Genomic DNA, 24,896 nt, shown 5'->3' on the forward strand with positions numbered 1-24,896 from the left:
AAATGTCATTAAGAATAATTATTCGATCTGAATTTATATTTATATGTGCATGTGTATGATATGTTTTGGTTTTACTTCATTGACACATAAATTTTGGAATGCCATTAACAATTTGTAAATATACTTTTTGTAATTGACACTTTCTCAAATCACAAAACCTAAATTGGTTGTAATTTTAGTGTAAGATAGTCACAGAGGTTCTACTTAGCAAATGTACTTAAGTTAAATCTACGAAAAAAGAAGAGTTGAGAATATGAGTTTACTTATAAAGTAAAATTTGCATGTGCATGTTATATGTTTTGGTCTTACGTCATTGTATAAATGATCAATCAACCGTTGGCGATCATTTATTAATATCTTATATAAACAGCTCAAAATATTTGATTTTGCAACATACTATATGATAAAATATTTATTGACATTTATTAGAAGTCATTTGCCAGTCAAATGTTCGTCTTTTCACAAAATAAATATTCTTTTTCTGTCGTTTGAATTTAATGATATTCAAATTGAAGTGGTTTAGCTGTCTATGAAGCTAATTTTCCCCTTTTAATTTGTAATTGACTTTGATTTTCATAGTGAATTGATTCAGACTGGACTATAAGTCATACAATTTTCTCATGGGTGCATTTTGCTTGATCGACATCTGTATTTGTTTTGTACTTGGTTGAAATTTCATGATATCTGCTTAGTTTTTGTTATGCTTTTAGTTTTGGATGTGAAGATAAATACACAATACCACTCGAATTATAAAACCCGGTAATTTTATATGATAATGACATATAGTTTTAGAGGCATCAACTCCTATTTCATCCTTACGAAAAAAACAAACTCGTAGTTCATTGTTTTAGATCTCAATTGATGTGCCAGTATTTCAATTGTTCATTTTGAAACCGCTATGAAATTTTTTATTTATTTTTTAATACAAGCAACAATCTAAACTAATGAAACCGCTATGAAATTTTTTATTTTTTATAATACAAGCAATAATCTAAACTAAGAGGAGGAGGGGGGTTTCTTACAAACACACAATCAAGGTGCCATGGAGATTCGAACTTGAAACCACTGGTATGCAATTCAATGCCCTTTTCCACTAGGCTAAATCCTGTTAGCGCTACGGAACTTATATATAACAAGAGAAGGCCACATCAGTTAGCATCAACAGAAGGTGAAAATAAAATCAGTCCATCAGCTACAGCACAAGATTTTTATTTTGTACCTTTGCTAAAGCATAGGTAAAGGCACAAGTACAATCAGGGCACCACTATTGGAAACAAAAATTACAGTGAGGAGCTTTTTTTTCCGCGAGAAAAGGGAATTGGGAATGGAAAATCATTTTCATGTTTTCATAAGACTGATTTTTCAGAACCTCGTACATTGCAGAGCTATACAGAAATTTCCAAATCAATGAATGCATATATTTTAATCACATCCTGTACAAGAAACTTTAACCCACAAAGCACGTCGAACAACAAGTACAGCTCCAAAATATATTTAGAACAAGACCTTAAACGTCTACAGCAAGGACGTGCTTGTAGGGTTTGCAAAGAAATGCTCACGGAAAACCAGCTTTGGTTCAGTGAAGCTGCTTCCAAAGAGAGTCCTTAGTATTGGTGGTAGCCCATTGGATGTAGTTTGATGCATCTTCCTCACAGAAATGTGTTTATCCAAAATCAACAACTCCAACAACTTTCTACAGCTCTGTAAGAAATTTAGAAGTTAGTATGAACATTGAAATAGAAAAAATCAGACATAATTTCTACCATAACAAGAAAAGGCAGACAATATATTGGTAGAGAAACTAGTTCATACAACAAATTGTGAGTTGGAATACCTGGGGGTTCAGTACATCCATCCGGCGGATAATTTCATCCTAACACAGAAAATAAAGACAGAAGAAGTGAGAATAAACTACATTATCTGTGTAAAGCCTTTCCAATTAAAGCTATTTGTTCAAACTTGATATGCCCAATCTGACCCAAAAATCTCCCTGAACCCCCTACAGGACAACCAACTGTGACAGGTCCTAGTCAACACATAATGGCAAAACTTTAATGAGAAGAAAACATCTTTCGCTAAACTATGATAACCCTAATTAGCATATTTTGCTGGCTGACTGAGCAGAACAATGACACTCATAGGTAAATCAATAAGCAGACCAGCAGGAATGTTGAGATAATCCAGAGGAAAGCAGCCTCAACAGCAATTTTATAACCAATGTGTTTATCTTGTAAGCAAAAATAATATATCAGTAAAGGCAGCAAAGGGAACCTTGCTGCTGCATCCAGCGCTCACTAGCAATGCCTGGTGAGTATGAAAATTAAAGCAATGTACAAGTAGAAAAGTTTCAGCAAGATAATCGTAAGATTGAAATATCTATATTGACATGGCTAGTTACTTCAGATTTGAAGCTTCCACCCTCCGCAACATTTGATTTATGGGAGGCAAAGGTGACATAAGTTAGCAAAAGAAATGTTTTGCTAGGCATGAATAGAATTATATAAACCCGAAGGATGCAAAGTACCTCTAATATCCCTGGATTTTGCATCACAATTCCAAGAACACGTCGCCTGAGTCCCTTGTAGATAATCTTGTTAATGGTCCCATCACCATTTATCCATGGTAATATTGGCACACATAGTTTACCCGAAGAGGATTTAGAAGATTCACCCTCACCATCCCCTCTAGGTGAAACTTCTATGCCTTCCATACAGCCTTCCAGCTCACTGCTAGTCTGTTTTTTATATGAGAGCTCACAAACCTCTTCAGGGAAATTAAGAAATGTCACTTTATGAACATCATCAACATGCATATTTATATCCCCCTGTAAATGAGCACAACCACTATCACAATTTTTTGGATGGAGGAACAAATCGCCATCATTGCCTCTTTGTGGTTTTCTCCCAGAAGGTGGTTCAAGTTTTTGACAAATCCCTGGCACTGAAGTCATAAAATACTTCCCACGATACAAAGAATCAACAACACGAATGGAGTCATAAGCATTGACCTGTGAATAAAGCAGCAATGTTTAGCTGTAATCATCAGATTTGATTGAAGTATTGAAATCACACGCTTTAACTTCTTCAGATCCAAATTTAAGCCAAAATATGTTAATCCTAATTTCTAAAGCCAAAACTCTGTTAAGTCATTTTGAAACAGTTCTTTTAATGGCTGGCACCTCCGCTTAAAAAGTGACAACAATGCCTTCAGGTTGATACCGCAACAAAAAGAAAACCATCTCTCCACTGTTAATCAAATCCTAAATCAAAGAATTTCTAATTGTACTTTAATTTGGCACACAACTTTAAGGTCATTCCAGCTGAGGACAACACAAAGTTAGAAATTGGAATATAAAATAGTTGTTGTCCCACATCCTAACAACCTAAACTTTTAGAAATGGTGGCAAATCAAATGAATTTATCATGGTATCAAAGCAGGAGTATTAGAAAGAGGCCCACATGCGAGGGGGATTGTCAGAATATACAATACACATACGAATCAACATGCACACATAGTGAAAAACCAACAAACTTTATCAATGAGAAATTATTCTCAGATTGCTAAATCATTAAGAAACTAACCTTTAAGACTCGTTCAAATGTTTGAAGCACGTCAATGATAAACTCAGTCATCTTTTCTCCTAAAAGGAACATCAAGAGATAATCAATACTAATGCATGCATGAGAGTGCACACACACTACAGATACAAATTAACATGCAAACATAAAAAAAGTCATAGAATCCAAACCTGGGATATTTGTTATTTGGGAAACATCTTCTATGCTCAGTCCTTGGTCTCCAGCCGTCTGAATAGCACTGTAAATGGACCTAAAGACCTCGGGATGGATGGGACTTGATTGATTTTGAGAAGAACACAATGGCAGCAAATGTTCAGCATACCGCACCATACCTTCCCAAGGCGATTTGCTACAATTCTCTAATACATGGACAGTGCTGCTTGAATCAAGGATTTCTTTCATATGGTGAAAATGAGATAAAATATTCTGACCACAAGTACTATCTAGTTGATAACTCCCACCAATTTTTTTCACACAAGGAGTATCGTTTGTGAACAAATCTACAGCGTCGGCTGTAGAAAATGATGCACGATATACAGATACCTTGATACCTGGGAAACCTTTTTCTCGACGGGAAATAATTTCACCTTCTGCTGCCACAAATGATTTTAGCTTTTTAGTCTTATCACCATCTAAAAATTCATTGCTGTCAATTTTACGTTTTGAGCTTCTCAAATCTTCAGCCTCTCCCATGCCTTCATCTGGCAAGCATGGGGAAATTGACAGTTCACCTGAAGAAACTAGAGCAAACAAATGGAATATGTCCCCACACTGTAAATCTGCAGAGAGATCAATCCCCCCTTCCATAAGATCTTTCTCTCTTTCACGGAGCCAATGAGCGAATTTAGTAGCTCTCTTCCCAGAATTAGTAGGAAATGGTGACATAGAAATATTATGCAAGAACTGTTGTGAGAGAGAAAAGTGTTGACTGTCATTTCCCCCTACCTGCCAAATGAAATTTCATCAGGAATGAAACGTATACAGCTCATAAATTAGAAAAACAGGAATATACAAACACTGAGACAGTTTGATATAAAACAATAGGAATGAAACTATCTATGGAAAATAGAAAGCAAATTTTTTTAGATCTTCATGTTCACTTCCTTATTACTACAAGACTAACATGAGCATGTAAAATTAACAAAACTCAAGGATCTACCATGATTTTTCTATCTCTAAGATAGTTGAAAGCTGCAAATAGATCACACTCTGAGTAACGCCGTAGAATTTCTGCGAGCAGATTCGGCACCTCTGGTGCTGTTGAGATACTCAAGAAGACAAGCTTAAACAGCTCTACAGCATTAGAAACAGCCAAAGATTTGTAGACTTGCGTACTAACATTAACTCCATGCAAAAGCTTAAAAAACTTTTCATTAAGGTGTTGACAGCATGATCTTCGTGCAGAAATTTTCAATCCTCTTCCACTATGGTTCTGAACATCCTCATATGGAGTAGTTGATGCAATTAATTCAGATTCCTGCGGATCCTGAAGGTAGGTAAATAGTATTCAGTGAACTAGACCAGCTTCCAAGTGACAATAAAATTGCAGATGATATACAGATATTTGGATACTAAGAAGGAAAAAAAGGACCAGAAACCGATCAAATAAGATACAATACCATTGCAAGTGGATATCAAAGCACACGAACACAAATAATTTTTATATATATATATATATATATAGAGAGAGAGAGAGAGAGAGAGAGAGAGAGAGAGAGGGACTGAAACACAGAGAGAATTAGTCAAACACATGGCTCATTCAGCAACCTAATCACGCTCCACTAAAATCTATTTCGGATATGACAAGGCAACGTTAAGATTTATAAAATCTAAGGTGTAGGGATTCGATAATTACATATTCTTCAGCATTTGTGTTAAGATCTGACCAGTCCTGACAGGTAGATCCAACTCGTTTTGAGGCATCCAATTTAGCCATCCTCTTGTAGTGAAGTACCTCCTCAAGGGCTCTTTTAATGTTATTGTCATCAAAATCATCCCATGGTTCTTCCTGAACACCTGTCCCTTGATTATGATTACTGATATTAGGAAGATTTCTGTCATTATCTTCCCCCGTCGAACCTCGCAAAAGCAGCCTACAATCATCTTTGGTTAGTGATCTGTTCTGAGTCTTTTCCAGGAACTTTGCATATCGTTCACCGATCACGTTACACAGCCTCATTACAGCTATTCTAAATCTTTTGTTACTTTTGAGTAATGCCATTCGTTTTTGGCAGGTACTAGGAGGTGCTGGAAGGTCAGGAAGTGAAGTCCAATCTATCCTGTGATATTTTGGCCCAAGAGTTGCACGATGTCTTACATATTGGATAATCAATTGCCTGAAAGGATGATACCAATATAAGTGAAATGCAAATAGGTAACTAATACTCAAATGCAAAGAACAAAAGGAATCATATTCTTTTCTTCTTCATGATCAGATAAACCTGATAAAGTTTGTTGAATTACCACTATTCCCAAATGAAGTTGTTAGGAAATGAGCCAACAATTATTTATAGTCTGACATTCCACTCACAAGTGAGCTTTTCTACATCACTAAAGACAAATATGTGGGATTCAACCAATATTGGAAGGTTAAAACCATGATAAACTTTGTTAGTTTACTACTATACCTAAAAGCTTAAGCTGTTTGGATGTCAGACAAAAATTACTTAACAATCTATCAAGACGACAAAGAAATCACCAACGCCAACAGAGGATACAGCTTACATGTATTAAATGGAGGAGAAAATATTGAAATCCCCCCTTCAGTCTTAAAAAATTGTGCTGTGTCTCATCTTTTGACCAAGAAAATTTAATGTGCAAACATCGATCAATCTCCTAGGCCAACAATAATAGAGGATCATATGCAGGGACCCATAGTTGAAAGATCCAACCATGCCTTTAATCACGATTGACCACACTGCTAGCTTTTATTGTTGGGTCTAGGACATTGACTGACACTTTTAATATATGATTGACTGCTAACTTCTAATTCATAATAAAAGCATAACTCCACCATGCTTTTAATATACGATTGAATGCATTTCTAGCTTTAACAGATTGTTCTTATGATCGGAAAATGTTTACATATCTGCTTTCTTATTGAGTACAGTGCTAGCCCTTATCAGCTTTTATCTGTAACATATGTAAACGAATGGAACGTCAATGGATATGTGTTGACTAGGACCTGTGTCAGTTGGTTGTCCTGTTGGGGGTTTAGGGAGCAACAGTTTTTGGTGTATTGTTACTGGGGAAGAGTTATTAAGGAAAAATCTGGAAACAAAGATAAATATGTTTTTTTTTTTTAAAAATAAAAAATAAAAAATTGAAGTCTTAGTTTTAAATGCATGTGGAGCAACATGAGACAGGAAAAATGGAAAAGGTATAAAAAGGAAAGTAGCTGACATGCATCATCTACATCTTCTTCCCTTACCTATCAGCCTCCTCTGTCCACGAAAACCTCCGTTGACGTGTTGACTGCAACTTTTCTTTTTTGTAAGTACGTGTTGACTTCAAGTTTGAAAAACTACATTTGCTAATAATTGAATGGCACCCATCATCATCTTCGTTTGGTTCCGGTTCCTGCCCAGTTTCTAAATGATCAACCAATGGTTCCAAATGTGTGTCGTGCTTATCTGAAGAAGTGACCAAGAGACTTTTTTCTTCAATGAATTGTTTTACAGTGTCAGATAATGTGGCATTCCCCAGCTCTTCCAACTGTGCAGTTACCTCATCAGTTTCAGTGAAGTTTACCGACTCTTGTTCAGAAGATCTCTTCCTTTTTCGTGAAACACGTCTACCTTTTTTAGGTTGAACTTCATCCCTTTTATTTTGCAATCCATGAAGACGTTGATGGCGCTTATCATAATACACACGAAGCACCTGCAAGTGACATTACAGGGACAAGCAAACATAAATGATAAAGAAAATATCGATTCAGATCGAAATGTTGATTTTTGCATAACAGGTTATTATTGATACAGTATGAAAGAGATAAGAAAAAGACGTAAGCAAATCGTAGCAAAATATAACCTGCTCCAAGGTCAAATTGAGATCCTTTGCAATCTTCCCACACTCTTTAAATGAAAGCTTTTCACTTGGATCATCCTTCTCTACTCGCTTTAAGAGCTCATCACGCTGAGCAGCTGTCATAACTCGAATTTTGGTCCATGACCTGTACAGGGACACCTGTGGAAAGAAAATAAGATAATTTTGCAGCTAAGTTGATCCACCAGTTCTTCCTATGGCAGTATTTGTACTCCAATATCAAGGCAATCCTAAGAAATACAAATTCATGTGGACTCCACCCAATAAAGGATACAACCACCGATAACTGGTAAAGGTATTCGTGTAGAATTTTAGCAAAAAATAATTGTACTATCTGAACTGAAATATATTTCTTGAAAAGTTAAAAGGTCGAACTCAATCTCCTGGGGTGTGTGCAAGAGAGCCTAGAGTTACAGGCAATAATCCAGTGCAAGACATATAATTCAAAAACTGAAAAGGGAAAAACCTTGAAAAATATAAAAGAACAGCATACTATCAAATTTATGGTATAAAAGAACAGCATACTATCAAATTTATGGTAGACAAAAAGTTTATAAGAACCCTCTACAAATTTAAAGAAGAAAAAAAATTCTTAAAGTGCACATACCTCATGTACAGCAGATCCAGGAAATGCATGTAAAGCAGCTCTTGGGTCAGCGGCAGCATAACAATACTCTAAAGTTTGCCAATACTCATCAACAGCTTCTCTATTTGACAGGACAAAATCATGTCTGATTCGTGGGCGAAGATCAACAGATCTAAAACTCAAAGATATTGCATCTTTTGAAAGTGGTTCCTCTATGTAAGGCTTAAACACCAATGCATAAGTAGAAATGGCATGAGGAACTTTAATTGCATCTTTCAAATGTTCATCACTAACCATTCGAATCAACTGCAACAACAACAAAAATTAGTTATTAGCATGCTAACGTAAATCTACAATGTGCAAGCAAACAAGCCTGTTCAACATGTCGCAATGCAAACCCACAAGGTGGATATAAAGGGTCCCTCTCTCCAAACTACAATGAACAGAAGTGAGGAATCAAAGAATACGGTTTATGAATGATGAGAGTTTTATTTCCAGATATTTAATCGAATTTGAACCAGATATGAGGATCTGTTGCACAAGAACCACAATAAGAGATGCAGAACAATATAACAACTCAAAAATAAGCAATCTGATTATTGTACGCTCTGATTGGGTAATCTCATCCAAAGCTTTTGGCTGTCACCTTTTCAACGTAAAAATCACAAGTATCATAATTTCTGGTAGTATTTTCAGCACACTGGAGTCCAAATCAGATTTCTATAGTGGACCATTGCATATAAGATAAATAACATGTTCTGGACAATGACATTAGTGAGCTGCTTTCATGATTTTAGGGACACAAAACCCCAACAAATTGAAGTTCTACCACCAATCCGTCAATTCCAGCGCATGACCTTTGAACTGCCAAACATTCAGGGCTGATTTATGGGTTTAAATGCGGCAGACATATAACGAACCAATTTTGAATGCAACCAAACAATCATACCTTCAATCGCCGTAAAATTTCAATGACCAATGATAGCCTTCCAGTTGCATGGGTATCCATCAGAGACTTGTACTCGTCAGCTGAAAGGTCAGAAAGACACAAACCCCTCTTACACTTCTCAAGCATATCATCAATTTTTTTAGTGCAGCCCACAACTTGTAGAAACAGCTCAACTGGAATAGCCCTGATTGCTGCCTCTAGTGAAAACAATTTGCTTCTGCTGTGAGGATTTTTTAGCTCAATGACATCTTTTCCAGATGCTAAAGCATCATCAGATCCTGTGGAACTAGAGAGGAAATCCCACAGGAAACTATGTAGCAGCTTTGCACGAATCATTTTTGCCAGAATAAATCCATTAGAGCGCATGGCTTCTGATCTCATGGCTCGGATATCTGTACCGACATGGTTCTGAGTCCTCTGAACATCTTTCAGTACAGGAACTGATCCACTTTTCTTCCATCGAGATGAGCACTGGCCACGACTTTGAATCTCAAAAGACCTCCATGTATCATGAATTTCAGAAACTAGTTCAGGAGTTAAACTCTGAACAGATGGGTGCAGAACCACTAGAGTGGTACGGCTACGACCACAATTTGTGACAACAGGGACGTTAATATGTATGCACTTGCAGTGCCCTAGTTCCTGAAGTTTCTTTAAAATTCGGTCAATAGTTTTCCTGTCTGTTGTTGTGCACTTGTCCTTCTCCAGACTCACAAGCCACCTATACAGCTCAGCTCTTAAAATAAACTTCTCGTCCTAGACAAGAGAACGAAAATAATAGATTTAGTTGTCAATATACAACAAGTAGATAAAAAAGAAGGTCAAGAGAAGTCCTCAAGGTCATGGATGATGACAAGAACCTGTAGCCGCTCAAGTATCCTTTTTTCCCTTCTAGTGCTATCCTCCGTCAAAGACAGACATGGATACCTCGGATCTGATCCAGAACCAAGTGGCTTTAACGCAGCAGGTGGTGTTTCTGGTGAGGCACCATTTATTTCCACTGTGCTCAGTAAACTAAGTTTACTGTCACAAGTAGTATCTTTTGGCTCAAGAAACAACGGTTGGGGATTTCCAGGACAAAGAAGCATATGGTTAGATTCACTATACTGAGGAGATCCACCAGAAGGCTCAGTATTAATATATCTATTTTTCATGTTTCTGGAACCAGCAGTATCACCTTTCAAAGTTGAACAATCATAGACTGAACGAGTTTGACTTTGACCTGACCTGTCAAGAGCAACTGAGCTGCCAATGTATAGGTCCGTAATTTTATTTTCATTGCCATTTTCTGATTTATTAAGAAAAGGATTAGCCGATTCAGAATTGTGTTCCACAGGTGTCCAAAATCGATACGTCTTGGCTTTTTGGTGCATTTCTGGTTGTATATTCATCCCAAACCTAGACCACATACCAGCAAGCCGGTTACAATTTTTTTTGTTGTTAATTCCAAGCCTCTCCAGAACCTGTTTGTAGAAAATATGAAAATTCTGAGAATTAAAATTGAAACACAATCTTTTATGAAAGTATGAAAGTAAACCATGGAAGTAAACAATGACATCAGAAGGTAAACCATGGAAGTGAACCATGACAAATTTATCGTCTCTGAAACTTAGATAGACTAACTATTTAGAAATGCTCATATCCCTTTTTAACTAGGTATATTAATTATATTCTTTCTAGGCACTTCCAACATGACTGCATGAGCAGCCAGCTTAGACAGGAGCAAGGCAATTGTACCTCACGCCAGTCTTTATTAAAAAAGACCCTCGGCTTTCCCATGCTAAAAGAATAACAACGGATTCCATTGCTAACATCAATAATAATGAGTTTGTATTAAACTGCAATGCTTTAAAGAAAATATAGCTAGTCAAGAAATTAATGCACATACCTCATTCCTAGTCAAACCTTCTGATCCTGTGGAATCTATCAATTCATAAATTTGTTGCTCAATTGGAAGTTCTACAAGCTGATCAGTGATTTGACATTTCTTTCTCTGTCCGTATTTCACCTGCTGTTCTTCATTACAATGATCATCTACATGTAAAAGACTTTTTGGCTCAAGACTCATTTGAGTAGAATTTTCTGGAAAACGCAGGCAGCACTCAACCTGTCCAAAGTGAAAAGGGGATATCAAGTCAGGACCAATGAACTAACATGATGGGTCCTTGCCCTTGAACAGATTGAACTTATTATTTATTACCCAAAAAAACAGCAACAAAATTTAAGAACATAACAATGAAAAGAACTCTGGTCATAATTTATCAGGATTTTAATAAGGAAGGTAATATATATAAAAAATGAACTTATTAGGTTTTCTAAACACAAATATTGCAAACAAAAACAAAAGTGAACATAAACATCTAATTCTAAAGCAAGAAAAGAACATCATATTAGAAGAAAAATGACTACGAACTTGTACCTTAGATAATTTAACTAGAAAAAAAGGACTGGAAACTTATTTCTAAGATAATTTTAGAAAGAAGAAGAAGAAGAAAGTGAATCAGTAAAGCAGGAGAATTTGGATTTAAAAGAAACGCAATATTGAAAAACACAGTCAAGCAAAACAATTTTGTAAAACAAAATAAAAATAAAAATAATAAGAAACCTTCTCATTCACTTTAGCGTCAAACAACTCCACGAGACCAGCAGCTTTCAACCTGCGACAAACCTAGCAGCACAGTATGTAGGGAAAAATGCAATGAAAAACAGTAAGCATAACTTCGAAAATTGCTGATTCAGAGATGTAAGAGCAAATAGATAGTAATTAAATTTTTACTTTTCTCCAAGCTTTATGCCCTCCAGGAGTTCCACTGTAACCAAGATCTTTCTTAATATCCGAAACAACAAGAACCTTTAAAAACAAAATAACATGAAACAAATTTAGTAAGTGAAGGAAACAAAAATTCAATTGAACTAAATAGATCCATCAAAACTTCTAAGAAACTTGAGTTATGTGACCTTGCCATTGGCTTCTTCAAGTTTATCACAGACTGCCTTCATTTCTGGCAGATAGTCCTTTACAAGCACATCCTGTTTAACATATTTTCCAGCAAAGTTATCCCCACTTGCAGGACTTTCATTTCCATTTCCAAAACTCTCCCTAGTCTGTTCTTCCTTGGTGATCTCAATCTTCTGTTGAGAGCCTAAATGCTTCCCATGTCGATACAAGTATAACATATTGGTAGTCACAAACGGACTGTCACCAGCTTCTTTTGTCTTTAATAATGCAGATTGCTTCACAATTAACCCTTGACATTCAAGGCTCTTCACTGCATAATGAAAGTTTCTCCCTTCAATGCCAAGTTCCTTAGCAAGCTGACTTTGTGTAATTCCATTTGTCCTGTGATAACCCAATTTGTTAATGAGCCATTACTCACCAAATGAACCGACAAAACTCTTCTCTCCCCATGACTCCCAAAGTTTACTTGCAATCACTCAACATTTTTCTACAAGAGAGAGGGAGATAAGAACCCCCAAAACCACATAACCACTGCTTCCGCCTTTATACCATCATTTGACCTTCCATCTTAGTCTAACAACATATTCCTCTCATGTATATATAAAAAATTTCTAGCTGGACTATTAACAGTTCTCGACCCACAATACAATGAACTAAAGTGTACATTAAAGATTACAAATTTAAACCAACTCCATTCATGGCTCACTAAACCAATCCAACACCGAAAAGTGAAACTGAGAAAACACAAACAAATTAACAATTTAACACTCCCATATAGATACATATATACACAAGTTACACAATCAATCAAAAGCACCAATTATTCAGATATATACACAATTGACCAAAACCGCCATATAAAAACATACATACACTATCACATTCCCAATTTTACACATGCATATCTGGCATGCTTATATTTAAAAGCAATAGAAAACTGTGAATGCATGCAAAATTAGATTCTGAACCAAGAGAACCTAGCCATGACGACGCAGTTGATAGCTCACATACATACATACACACATATACACAATAAATCAAAACCACCAAAACAATCACATATACACAATCGAATCACCAATTTTACACATACGTATTCCGACATGCTTATATACAAAAACCATTATAAAATAATGAAAATGCACACAAAACCAGATTTTGAACAAAAGATAGAACCTAGCCGTCACGAGGCGTTCGAGAGCCATCCGCTGAATCTTAGACAAGCTGGCATTGGCGGAGCGGACATTGTAGAGGCCCATGAAGTTGTCCCTGAGACCCTCGTCAGCCACGAGCTTCAGGTTGAGCTTCTCAGCGTCTTCGAAGGACAAAATGGAAGGGTCTGCCGGACCATACGGTGCGTTTTTGGCGTCGAACTTGAGAGTTGGGATGGAGCGAAGGGCGTCCCATAGGGCTTGCTTGAGGTGAGGAGAGAGGTCGAGGTTGGAGGAGGAGAGAGAAGGGTCGAGTCTGGGCCAGAGGGCCTGGAGAGAGAGACCGTTTTGGAGCTCCGAGCAGATTTCTGCTAAGGCTGAGTTTAAAATTGTGTCCATGGAGAAAGCATCTGTGGATTTTTTTTTTCTTTTTTTCTGGTCAGTGTTTGTTTCGAGGGAAAATCTTTGGTTCAGTTCTGGAATGAAAGACGAAGAAGAAGAAGCGAGGTAATTTCAGGCGGGTACCACCAAACGAAGCTTGTTGACCCGCCAAGCTGTAAAATATTCCGGGTCGGGCCAACCCGATTCTGGACATGTCCGACTTTAGGCTATTTTGGCTTTATCGGTTCTAACAGTGAGCTTGATCGATTTAGTAACACATTAATTAATATGATTAGGGTGGGTATGGTTCAAATTGGATCCCTTTTATTCTAAAACGGATCTGGATCTTTTGTTCTGATTTTCCCTGTCATGATCTGCTTTACTTTCACTATAATGTTGCTACATCATTAAGAGCATTTCCAGCAGCTAAGGCTGGACTCGGGCTGGGGGGTTTGGGCAAAAAAGTGGTTTCCAGCAACAAAATCTAGCCCGGGCAAATGGTGGGACCCAGCAGACTGGGTTGGCCCGAGGGCAAGGCTGATGTCAGCGTACTGACGTCACGTCGACGTCAGCCCTGCGTCCAAGTTTTTTTAAATCGTCCACGTGGTGAGCGCTAGGCTCTCCGATCATATTTTTTCCAGCAATCAAACGGTAGCCAATGTTTGTGCAATAAAAAAAATGAAAAAAAATGGATAAAAATTTAAAAAAATACCAAAAAAAATACTGGTGTTTTTTTCTTTATACCTTATTTAAGTAAATGTCTTTGTCCTTTTACTTTTATTTATTTTTATATTACTCCATTTACTTAAGTTTACAATGTAAATAAGGAAGTACCCCCTATTTGGATTCAAATAAAAATACTAGAAAATCAAATTCCCATCAAATCAAAATATGAAAAATCGGTTTTAGTACAAAATACGATTTAGGCTAAAAATGATGGCTCATTAAGTCAATATATACTTCATATTAAAATTTCATAAAATCAAGTTTTCTTATTTGATGTGTAAGGAATAAAAGCCGCCAAAAATTATCTTGAGAAAATGATTATTCCGAAAAATCATTTTTCATACTTAGTCAATATTGCACCTCTGCTACAAAAATTATGGGTTCGCCAATGTCTATAAATACCAACCAATACTCTTCATTTTTAACACCAAATCCTCATACTTTTTTTTTCCTATAAATACCAACCAATACAACTAATAAAATAAAATCTTATCCGAAACTATTATCCAATATGAATAGTATTGACACGTAGAAACCAAAAAATCTTATCTGAAAATATTATCTAAATTAATTGTTTAAGTAAAAAAAGTTGTGAAAAAAACAAAAAAATGAATAGTATTTGCCATGGCAAGCCTAAACTGCTGGAAACACACTTTGCTGATGGAGGCTAGGGCAGCCACTATTCACGTGAATAGTAGCTGCCCTAGGGCTCCCCTTGCCATAGCAAGGGGCTAACTGGTGGAAATGCTCTAAAAAACAATCCAAAGGTAGAGAATATAGCACGTGTATTTTAAAAATAAATGACATATTTTATATATTTTTGACACAAAGTAAAGGCAAAAAACAACGTTCTCTCCAATCAAATTGAAGCAAGGTTATGGTCTTGGTGAGATAGAGAAAGAGAGTGGCTGGGTGGGTACGCCTGCATCCGGGTCAATCTGAGAGAAATGAGATTTTTTTCTTTTCTTTTCATGTTTTAGTTTTAAACTTTTAATTTATTAATTAATATTTTGATATTATTCGTATTTTTCAGTTAATTATATATATATTTACTTTCACTGGGGGTAAAGCTGATGAGAGATGGAGAAGACCAAGAATTATGTCAAATTCGATCAAACGTGGAACTGGTTGTTGTCCAAAAGTTTGAAAAATCAGATAATTATTAAGTGTATGTTCGTTGTTTGGTTGATGAGGAACAAAAAGAAGAAGAAAAAGATTTGTCTTTCAACAGGACAAAACTTGAAGAAGAAGAAGAAGAAAAGAGGACAAAACACGAAGAAGGAAAAAAAAAAAAAAAAAAAAGCTTTAGACATTAAATATTCCGTTAGTTGAGTGTAAGTATTTTTTTTATAAATAAATTTATTTAAGAGTAAATTGAATTTTTGTTTTAGGATGATATGTCAACTTTTAAATTCCTTATATTAAATTTTAATAAGGTGGCGTATAGAGAACAAAAGTAAAGCAGATCATGGCAGAAAAAATCAAAGCAGAGAATCAAAATCCTTCCAAAACTACCCCCGAATTAATTATTGTAGAACAATTTGGTTCGATTTGATTTTGATAAAAAAAAACTATTGACGAACCAAACCAAATTAAATCAAATCAATTTCGATTTAGTTTGGTCTGTGCGGTTTGGACCTAAGCCCCTTTGTTGTTGTTGCATTTTATCAACTTTGTTAGCCTAAATGCAACAAAATATTTCATAATTTGCTACCTATTTTTTTATTTTCTAGCACATCAAACCATTGTAAAATATTATTAAGGCTACAATTCAAACATCTATAACTTTCAAGTTCTATCAAATGTTAAAATCAACATCTATATAGTTATTATTCAATATGGAAACTACACATGTAAACAAAATAAAAAATAAAATAAATATACAAAAGGACGGTTCGGTTTGCAAAAGTTCAAAAGTTCAATTGAATTGATCCATTATGGTATGATTTATTTTTAGACTGTTTGACTTTTTATTAATCAAACCAAACTTAAACTATTCATTGTGATTCAAATCGATTAATTTGTTTGGTTCAATCAAATTAATGTCCACCTCTAAATATCATGGTTCAAACGGCTTTGATAACATCTCTTTATAAGCATTTGAAACGTTAAAAATGTAATGTCCACGCAGGAGACAAGTGGTTGAGGATTGTACAATTTTTGTTACAAAAAATGCTGAAAAAAGATTGTCTTATAATTCCTTAATAATATGGTGATCTTTATCATGCGTTAGTGATTCATTTAAAATCTTAAACCAAACTTATTAGCATTTCAATTTGTTTTGTTAGCGTTGAATCAAAATCTGAATTGTTTATTACTTGTTCCGATCGGGTCACTTTTGAGTTTATTTTAAGTAATTATGATTATGAACCTTAATGATCCACTCATTTTGTGATGGGCTTGATTTGATTTCTCTCTTCATGTTATCTTATTGTGGGGGCGGGTACTATTTGTCCTTGTGATACAGAGTGCGTCACCTACGCACACTTACACACTGTATTTTCTCTCAGCCCACAGGACAATCAACAACGAATTCAATGAAGTAAAAAGTTGCTTGAAGTAAAACGAGGAGGCGACAATCGAGAGTTAAGAGAGAGAGAGAGAGAGAGAGCAACTCTGGCTCTGGTTCTCTGGCTTGGCTGTCAATCAAATCTCATGTACAGAAGATCTGCTCCATGTTTCTCTCATGATTTCTCGCCTGCCGGCACAGCAGCACTTTCGTAAATAAGTAAATTCTGTTCCCTTGTATTACTTTCTCCAGAAAATTTATTGACGTTTTTGATTTTTTTCCTCCAGAATATTGGCTCTCTCTCTCTCTCTCTTCCCCCATATGTTCCATTTTAGAGTTTCATTTCCTTTTGCACCTTGTAGACTTTTCTGGGTTATCTGGGTTAATGGGTATGTTCTAATCCTTGTTCATTTTAGTTATGCTTCTTTGTTTCTCTCTGGTTGACCCTGTGTGTATGTTAATTGTGGAAAATCCTCTCTTTGCTTTAGCTTTTGGAAGCTCAAAACTTTCAACATATGTTTATCAGAAAACACTGCCTTGTTACCAACCTGGATATTGCTATTTTAGAGTATGGGGAGTCCTTGATTTTATTGTTTTCTGCGAAGTTTAGAATCAATACAAAATTGTTCTCTGCAAGTAAAGTTTCTTCATCTGGTTTTTATTGACTAATTTTGTTTTTGTTTTTTCCTTTTTTGTGTCTCTGCTGTTTTCCTTCTGAAAGACTGACTATTCTTTGGCATTGACTGGGTTTCTGGGGTCTTTTATTGTTGAGATTCTTTTCCACTTAAAAATTTAAAATCAGAACTTTGAATAGGTTGGTTCAGAAAACACAGAAGGGAAAGGTTCCTTTTCTAGGTAAAAGGGGTATTTGCTTTTAGGTCATTAAAAACCCATGTCTGATTTTTTTCTACTTGGTAAGTTGTCTGTGGTGAAGACATATCCTTATCCTTGTGTTTGGTTCCAAAGAATACAGAGGAAAAGAAAAGAATAGGAAAATTCACCGCTATATTGTTAAAACTAAAAGGTAATTCAATTGTTGATTGGCAACAGTTGAATTGTGGCTTACGTATACGTTGGTTCCAGATTCTGGCAAACAAGGTTTGAAACTTTACTTTCTGCTTTACCCTACAATTTCCTGCTAATTCAGTCATGGCCGTTCATTGTGTTTTTTTATTTATATGTAAAAAGTATTTGAAGTTACAATAAACAAATGGGTACCCATCAGATTTCATCTTCTGTAAAGTTTGTTGCTTGGTTTGTTCCATTTCTTTTCCTCATACATGCTGTTTCTGATGCAGGACAAGAACTGTTCTTGGCTGAAGTCAAATTAGAATGGAAGGTAGTATATTTACAGGCATCGGAAATGGAACCCAACTAGACACCAAGGTTGTGCAGACATTTCAGAAGAGCTTTGTGCAAGTGCAAGATATTTTGGATCAGAACAGATTGCTAATTAATGAGATTAACCAAAACCATGAGTCCAAGATCCCTGATAACCTCAGCCGGAATGTTGGCTTAATTAGAGAGCTTAACAGCAACATTAGAAGGGTCGTAGATCTCTATGGTGACCTCTCCAGCTCTTTTTCCAGGTCAATGGAAGCTTCATCAGAAGCTGAATCAGGTGGGACTTTGAAATCTGATGGAAAATCTAGCGAGAAGAGAATTAGATCCGGGTAATTGTTCAAAAATTGGCTTTGTTATAGTTATAGATTCTGCACTCTTCATTACTGAATAAGAAAAAGTTTGTACTACCAGAGGGAAGAACTTGATGAGCTCGTGTTACTCTTCTGTATCAATTATATCTATTTGAGGCTCTGTGCAACAGCTTCACTGCCACAAACTTTCATGAAATATCTCTATAAAAATTTAGCGCTGTAGTTTTCAGTTTCAACACTGGATCTGCTAGATTAAATTGTGCATGCTTTTCTGTTTAGGATTTCATAGTTAATCCTATAAAGATCATTTAGATTTTGGTTGGCAAGTGGTGGATGCATTCATCAATTCTTTTTAGGAAGGAGAAGAATAAGAAAATAAAAGGAAAAGAAAGTCTTGGATGTATCACTTTTTCATGTATTTAACCTGTCCATGAGTGGCTTTCAAGTGTTCACAAGTGCAGCAGTGGTGATATTCATTAATCTACCAAGCTTAAATGCTATCAGTTTGAAATTTCTGTTCAGAGATCACAGCTTTCTACTTGTAGACTCCTTAAAAGCTGAAATTTGATTTGGTTTTTTTATCTTTTCTCATTGGTTTTCATAATCATTTTTCTGATATATTATCTGCTTCAGATGGGAACTTTAGCTACCCACTTTATTCTTTTCCCATGTTTGTCAAAAAGATATTCTTATGGTGCCCCTCCCCTCCCTAGTTCAGGATTACAGTGGAGGATTGGTATATACTGTTTGCTGCCCAGATAGCCAGGTTTTGTATGTTTAGAAGCTCCTGTGCTTGTTGATCTTACTTCTCCAATGACCTTGACATAGGGGGCTTTTGGGTTTAAGATGCTTTATGAAAATTGGAGAAAGCAACTCTGGATTAAAAATAATAATAACTAGATAGGAAAAAAAGGAAATGGTTTTGGTTTTAGAACTAACACCACCAATGCAGATCTCATATGTAGTATAAATGATTGTTCTTTTGAACTTTGTCTTGTTGCTTAGTTTTACAAGAAAGCACTTAAAGGGACAGAAAGTTGATCAAACAGTAAGAAAGAGTAGGGCCCAGCTGTTCATTATTTTTTTAGGTGGAATGGAACTGGTTGAAACTGAGGCTATCCTTTGCTTAGGTTTATCACTTTCTGATTGATTCTCTTATCCTTTTTAAAGTTTTCACTTTGTATCCTCTCTCTCTCTCTCTCTCTCTCTCTCTCTCTCTCTCTCTCTCTCTCTCATGTGGTAGATGATTGCTATGTAGGTTTTGGGATAGTTTCTGAACACTTTTTGGCATTGGTAACAATCCATTCATTGATATAAGCTTAATAAAATGAAGTGATGCAAATATCTGATTTTCCCAAAGTATTGTTGAGGAAGATACATGTGGGGTTGGGGTTGGTTCATGTATGATGTTCCTCCTAATGGATGGTAAATGATTTTAGTCTGAGCTCAGTGGCCCATTTATCTGACCAAAATAAAAGTTTAATGGTGGTTAAGGACCCTCACCTAAATTTGTCATTTGTCATTTACAATCAAATCAAGGCCAGCACAAAGACCCCATGTGGTTGAGATAATTGATTGCTATAATCAGAGCTTGAATTTTGAAGGTATGACAAATAAAAGTGGTTACTAGATAAGGAGATAGTTCAATTTGTAGTAAACATGCGGTTGAGATTCAAGTTCCCGTCTCTCTCCAATAATATCTCCTAAATTAAAATTGTACCCATCAAATGGAAAAGGTACAGTAGATTTTTAAACCAAAGATTGATCTTTGATCCAAGAACAAAACCCAAATAGGGGAATAGCAAGGACTTTTGGAAATGTAAGATTGTGCCCCTACATAGAGAGCTATGAGTCACACCAATGTTCACCAACTCGTTTAAAGTAATCTTGTTCATATATATGGAAAAAGGTTTTTGAATATAAGTTTTAAATGTTATATTTAAGAAGTCATATAATATTAAACAACAGATTTTATTGCCGCGGTTGAGTGAGCTCTCTTTGACTTTAGATGCATGTGAGTCCCATTGTGTTGTGAGACTCATATGCACTAACGATCATAAAATGATAATGCGTTCCCTCAAGTGACCACGACTGACATAATATCCTAAATTTCATATAAATTGCCATATACATCCTTGAATTAGAATTTCAATCAAACTTAACCCCCGAATTAAAAAGTCAGTCAATTTAATAACTGAATTAATTAAAATGGCAAATTTAGACCTTGCCGTTAAGCTGTGTGAATTTCTTCCAAGTTTCCGTCACCTACAAGATTAAACTTGTAATTTTGAGTAAAATAAATAATTAATAAGAAAACTAGAATAACATTTAAGTGAATAAAAAAAGAAAAAACAGCCCCATCCAGCAAGAAGCTCGAACAATCAGCGGCAATGGAGGTGTGTCTCTGAGAGGAAGCTAGATTGAAGCTTTGTCTGTACCATATACCTTGGCTGCCTAACCGCACCGTCCAAATTAAAATTAAAATGAACCCAAATTTTCCACCCCTGTTGTATTTTTTACAGACCTGGTTTTTTCAATGATATTTCTGAAGGTTTCGAACAAAAAACAAAATAATGATGGCTGGATTTTTGGTTTTGGTGATGGTGGGCTTGATGGATCAGTGCATGAATACGAGTTGGGAGTGGATTTTATTATATCTATCTCTCTGTAGAGAGAGACGATACGGTCTGCGTGTGTTTGGAAATTTAGAGAGAGAGAGATGACGACGACGACGACGACGACGAAGAAGATGGTGATGGCGGCGATGATGGATCTGGGTAGGGAGTGGTGGCTGGGAGCGTGGTATGGTTTAAAATATTCTATTTATAGCGTAAAGCCGCGCGGCTATACTTTTAAGAAATCTCTATTTATAGAGTAAAGCCGCTCGGCTATACTTTTAAAAAATTTCTATTTATACAGTAAGGCCGCGCGGCTGTACTTTTAAGAAATTAAGACCGCTCGGCTGTACTTTCTGTAAGTGTTTTTCAAATTTTTATTTTGTATTTTTTTAATTATTTAAATATTACTTTTAATAACTTATTTTCAAAAATAAAATAGTAAGTCATGTGCCAAGCCTGTGACTTTTTTAATGGAATAGTGAATGAAATTCGAAAAAGTTGAGGGTAAGGGCTAAATTAGCTATTTATATAAGTTCATGTGTTAAATTGACTGAAAAATTAGTTTAAGGGGTTAAGTTCACGTGTTATACAAATCCTGTGCCACTTTGTTATTTAAACATATGAGTATGGGGGTAATTGTAATCCCATGGAATTATACGTAATTGTAACCAAATAGGAACTTGGAGACCAAGTACCCACCACTTATATAAATATTTTAGTTCTATTTGAATACAGATCATCCGATTTCAAACCTAGGTGAATATCTGACATAGGCATTGAGTTGTTTCAAATGGTATCACAGCTCAACACTTACACATCGACCCGCGCATGAAGATGATGTATTTGCCATGGTGTGAAGGTCTTCTTATATGAACGGACAAACCTTGTACCACTTTGTTAATTAAACATAGTAGCACATCCATGTAAAACATTTGTGAAGAAGAAAAATGAAAATAGACAAACTGATTATTGAAGTTGTTGTTCCGATTTCTCCATCAATCTGTCCAAACATTCTTTCCAATCTGAAACCTTCTCACCTCCATTGACCACCTATTATCAAACAATGCCATGAAGATTCATTACTCTCTTATCAAGAAGGGAAAAAAGACAGATCAAAATAAATCAAGAAGGGATCACAAATTTACAAATTTACATCTTTTTTCCACTGCAGAATGTCTCCATTTTTTATATACCTCAAATATGAAGCCTTTCTGGGGGACTGCATCAACTGCTTCCACACAAATAAAGGCAGCATCCTCCTTGCTAAGAGTTCCTTTTGCTGAACTACCCTATAAACAACAACATCAAAATGAGACATGAATTTTTTCCCAAATGATGTGAACAGATTAAGCAAACTTTCGACATGAGTTTTTTCTTTTTTGGTTTTTACTCCCAAAACTAAACCAGAAAGGTTCTATGGCTCCTTGATGAAAAAGCAAAACAATTTGGTATTGAATAGTACCTGTTCAAAGCTAAAACCTTGAGTTCCACCAGAAGAATTTTGCAACAAGCCAGCCCGGATCACGGTGTAAGGGATTCCTGAGGCCACCAGTATTGATTCATCTTGCTCAGCCAATTTTCTTGCATTGCTTTTCAGGAGAGCTTGAATGCCATTGGCACCTTTGTAAACAGACAACTGCAACCTTATTATTAAGTCACAATAACAAACATTTCCTTTTTCCAGTGCTAATGTTTTTCCACACAAACAGAGAGAGAGAGAGAGAGAGAGAGAGAGAGAGAGAGAGAGGTACCTGAGATAAGAGAATTACATGTTTGACCCCTTTCAAGCTCCCAACAGTAGATAAGAAGCCTTCCTGACAAAAGAGAAAACATTTAAAAGACATCTTCAATGTTTGAGTTTCTAAAGAGGCATCAAGTCGAAAACATGAAGGCACCAATCTTTGCTCTGGTGGATTAGAGTTCACGTCACATGTTCGAACATAAATTTCTCAGGTGCAATTTCCCATTTTTTCAGTCCATTGAACCAGATGTAAGTTATTTTTACGTGAAATGCTGATTTCACTGTAACTATTGTGGAAGGTCTACAATCTCTTCTAGCAGATATAAGGTGCTGAACAGATTTCGATTTCAGTATAAGTTTGAATTTGTTCAGTTCATTTTCAAGATGGTTTATAATGCTACTGAGAAGCTCAAATTTCACGAAAACCAGCAAGTGGGAGGTCTAGATGCTATATATGCATACATTTGGGCATATTACTGTGCAAACTCCTCTTAGAGCTCTCCTTAGAAATGGCTTGTCCCTTGAATCTCCAGCCATTGACTTTGCATACAAAACCACAAGAAAATCACAACCATGCAGTCAATATTTCAGGCACAAAAATGAAAAGAAGTATGAGAACAGCAAATGCCAGTACAGGAACTAATTACCACCCACCTCAACATAAGTCCCAAATGCTTCAAGTGCAGCCCGCTTATCCTTCACCAGTGCCTTTATTCGAGCTCTTTTGACAATCAATGACAATATTACCATCTACATAGGCTAGATAGCACAAGGCTCAGAATCCATATACCAGAAAGCCAATCAAGAGCAATATAAACAGTACTTAATCGCAAGAAGCAGCTTGATTAAATATTAAGGACCATGTTAAGAAATGTTATCAGAGTGCGTAATAGCTCACTGATCGAGTGCTCTTGCACCGAAGATGAATTGTTCTGTGGAACTGGCATCTTTTCCTCAGATATATTTGCAAGCAACAATGTCACTTAAAGTGATCTTTGTGTTGTGACAGTTTGAATTTCATATACCACATCAATTCTTTTCTCAAAATTTAGGTAGATTCAATCAAGTTTTCAATTGCAACATGGAAGATTAATGACAAGTAAGTAATATACATCAGAAAAAATGAACAATGCTGGAAAAGCACCTGACCCATCTCACTATCTCCATCAGTCACCAAAACAGCATCCCTAGTTTCTTCTCCTTCTGCACAAGAACATATCACAACCTTTTTATTAAAAAAGCCCAATAAAGCATGACCATAAACATGCATAAAATTGCTATATATGCCATCACATCACCTGGGAATTCATCATCTTCTTCAACGTCTGTTCCATCTTTAGGCAGAAGCTCAGGTGCCCCATACCATTTCCTTAACTTGGGACCCCCTTCACATAAATTGAACACACTGATCACTTAGACACAATGCAAACAAAGCAGCCAACTAATAAAGAATTGGGTCCAAAAGAAGAAGAAAAACCCAGTATGTTAGAACAAGATAGAGATGAAAATAAAGATTATTACCTTCAATATAATCAAGAATTTGGTCTGTGAAGCTAACTTTTTTCTTGGCCTTGCATTGAACAAGAGGACGCTTTCGGGTGCTTAAGATGAAACAGCTAGAATACGATGGCTTCTGATAAGGTAAATTGAGTGAAGCCAGTAGAGAGAGAGTTGATGAAGAAGGAAGTACACCCGCCATTGGTTGTCCGTACGTTGTTACGTTTCTCTCATCCAACCGTTTTTTTTCAGTTGCCACTAATGCTATAGCCTGTAGAAGATAAGATTAAATGCTTCCATACACAACAAACCCCCTTTTTGTATGGGAAAATTAGCCCAATGCCACTTTAACCACAGACCTCGTTGCAATTTGCCACTTTGTTTGTCACTTATATTCTAATTTCATCTATTTTTTTGTTCAAAAATTTGCACGTGACCCTTTTGAAGAATAGTTTGATGCTCGAAATCTTATACACCCCTTTTGAAGGATCATGCGAAGCAA

General features: G+C 36.0%; 3 protein-coding genes across 7 annotated transcripts; 1 reads left to right on the top strand and 2 right to left on the bottom strand.

Moving 5' to 3' along the window:
• Positions 1–1,169: 1,169 nt before the first annotated feature.
• LOC117622457 lies at positions 1,170–13,780 on the bottom strand. Of its 3 annotated transcripts, XM_034353123.1 has the most exons (17): positions 13,293–13,780; positions 12,116–12,497; positions 11,934–12,008; positions 11,763–11,825; positions 11,046–11,264; positions 10,018–10,620; positions 9,158–9,913; positions 8,230–8,514; positions 7,608–7,763; positions 7,009–7,457; positions 5,434–5,914; positions 4,738–5,064; positions 3,749–4,523; positions 3,582–3,640; positions 2,525–3,007; positions 1,835–1,873; positions 1,170–1,701 (listed from the first exon to the last, which is right to left on the bottom strand). In XM_034353123.1, exons 1-17 carry the CDS (start codon positions 13,664–13,666, stop codon positions 1,516–1,518), a joined length of 5,712 nt encoding a protein of 1,903 aa, XP_034209014.1. In that variant the 5' UTR covers positions 13,667–13,780; the 3' UTR covers positions 1,170–1,515. The 3 variants fall into 3 exon arrangements, with proteins under 3 accessions (XP_034209014.1, XP_034209015.1, XP_034209016.1); XM_034353124.1 differs by lacking the exon at positions 1,835–1,873; XM_034353125.1 differs by lacking the exon at positions 13,293–13,780 and having other exon boundaries at positions 1,189–1,701; positions 12,121–12,227.
• A 3,047-nt stretch (positions 13,781–16,827) lies between these two features.
• LOC117620523 (protein ELF4-LIKE 4) lies at positions 16,828–18,774 on the top strand. Of its 2 annotated transcripts, none has more exons than XM_034350604.1 (2): positions 16,828–17,102; positions 18,182–18,774. In XM_034350604.1, exon 2 carries the CDS (start codon positions 18,216–18,218, stop codon positions 18,558–18,560), a length of 345 nt encoding a protein of 114 aa, XP_034206495.1. In that variant the 5' UTR covers positions 16,828–17,102; positions 18,182–18,215; the 3' UTR covers positions 18,561–18,774. The 2 variants fall into 2 exon arrangements, with proteins under 2 accessions (XP_034206495.1, XP_034206496.1); XM_034350605.1 differs by lacking the exon at positions 16,828–17,102 and adding an exon at positions 17,622–17,981.
• A 3,231-nt stretch (positions 18,775–22,005) lies between these two features.
• LOC117622505 lies at positions 22,006–24,656 on the bottom strand. Of its 2 annotated transcripts, XM_034353196.1 has the most exons (9): positions 24,419–24,656; positions 24,196–24,282; positions 24,042–24,100; positions 23,552–23,647; positions 23,360–23,437; positions 22,908–22,970; positions 22,619–22,792; positions 22,350–22,445; positions 22,006–22,206 (listed from the first exon to the last, which is right to left on the bottom strand). In XM_034353196.1, exons 1-9 carry the CDS (start codon positions 24,594–24,596, stop codon positions 22,123–22,125), a joined length of 915 nt encoding a protein of 304 aa, XP_034209087.1. In that variant the 5' UTR covers positions 24,597–24,656; the 3' UTR covers positions 22,006–22,122. The 2 variants fall into 2 exon arrangements, with proteins under 2 accessions (XP_034209087.1, XP_034209088.1); XM_034353197.1 differs by lacking the exon at positions 23,360–23,437.
• Positions 24,657–24,896: the final 240 nt, after the last annotated feature.

The sequence above is a fragment of the Prunus dulcis genome, chromosome 3, assembly GCF_902201215.1.
Source record: "Prunus dulcis chromosome 3, ALMONDv2, whole genome shotgun sequence".
In the NCBI taxonomy this organism is placed as follows: Eukaryota; Viridiplantae; Streptophyta; class Magnoliopsida; order Rosales; family Rosaceae; genus Prunus; species Prunus dulcis.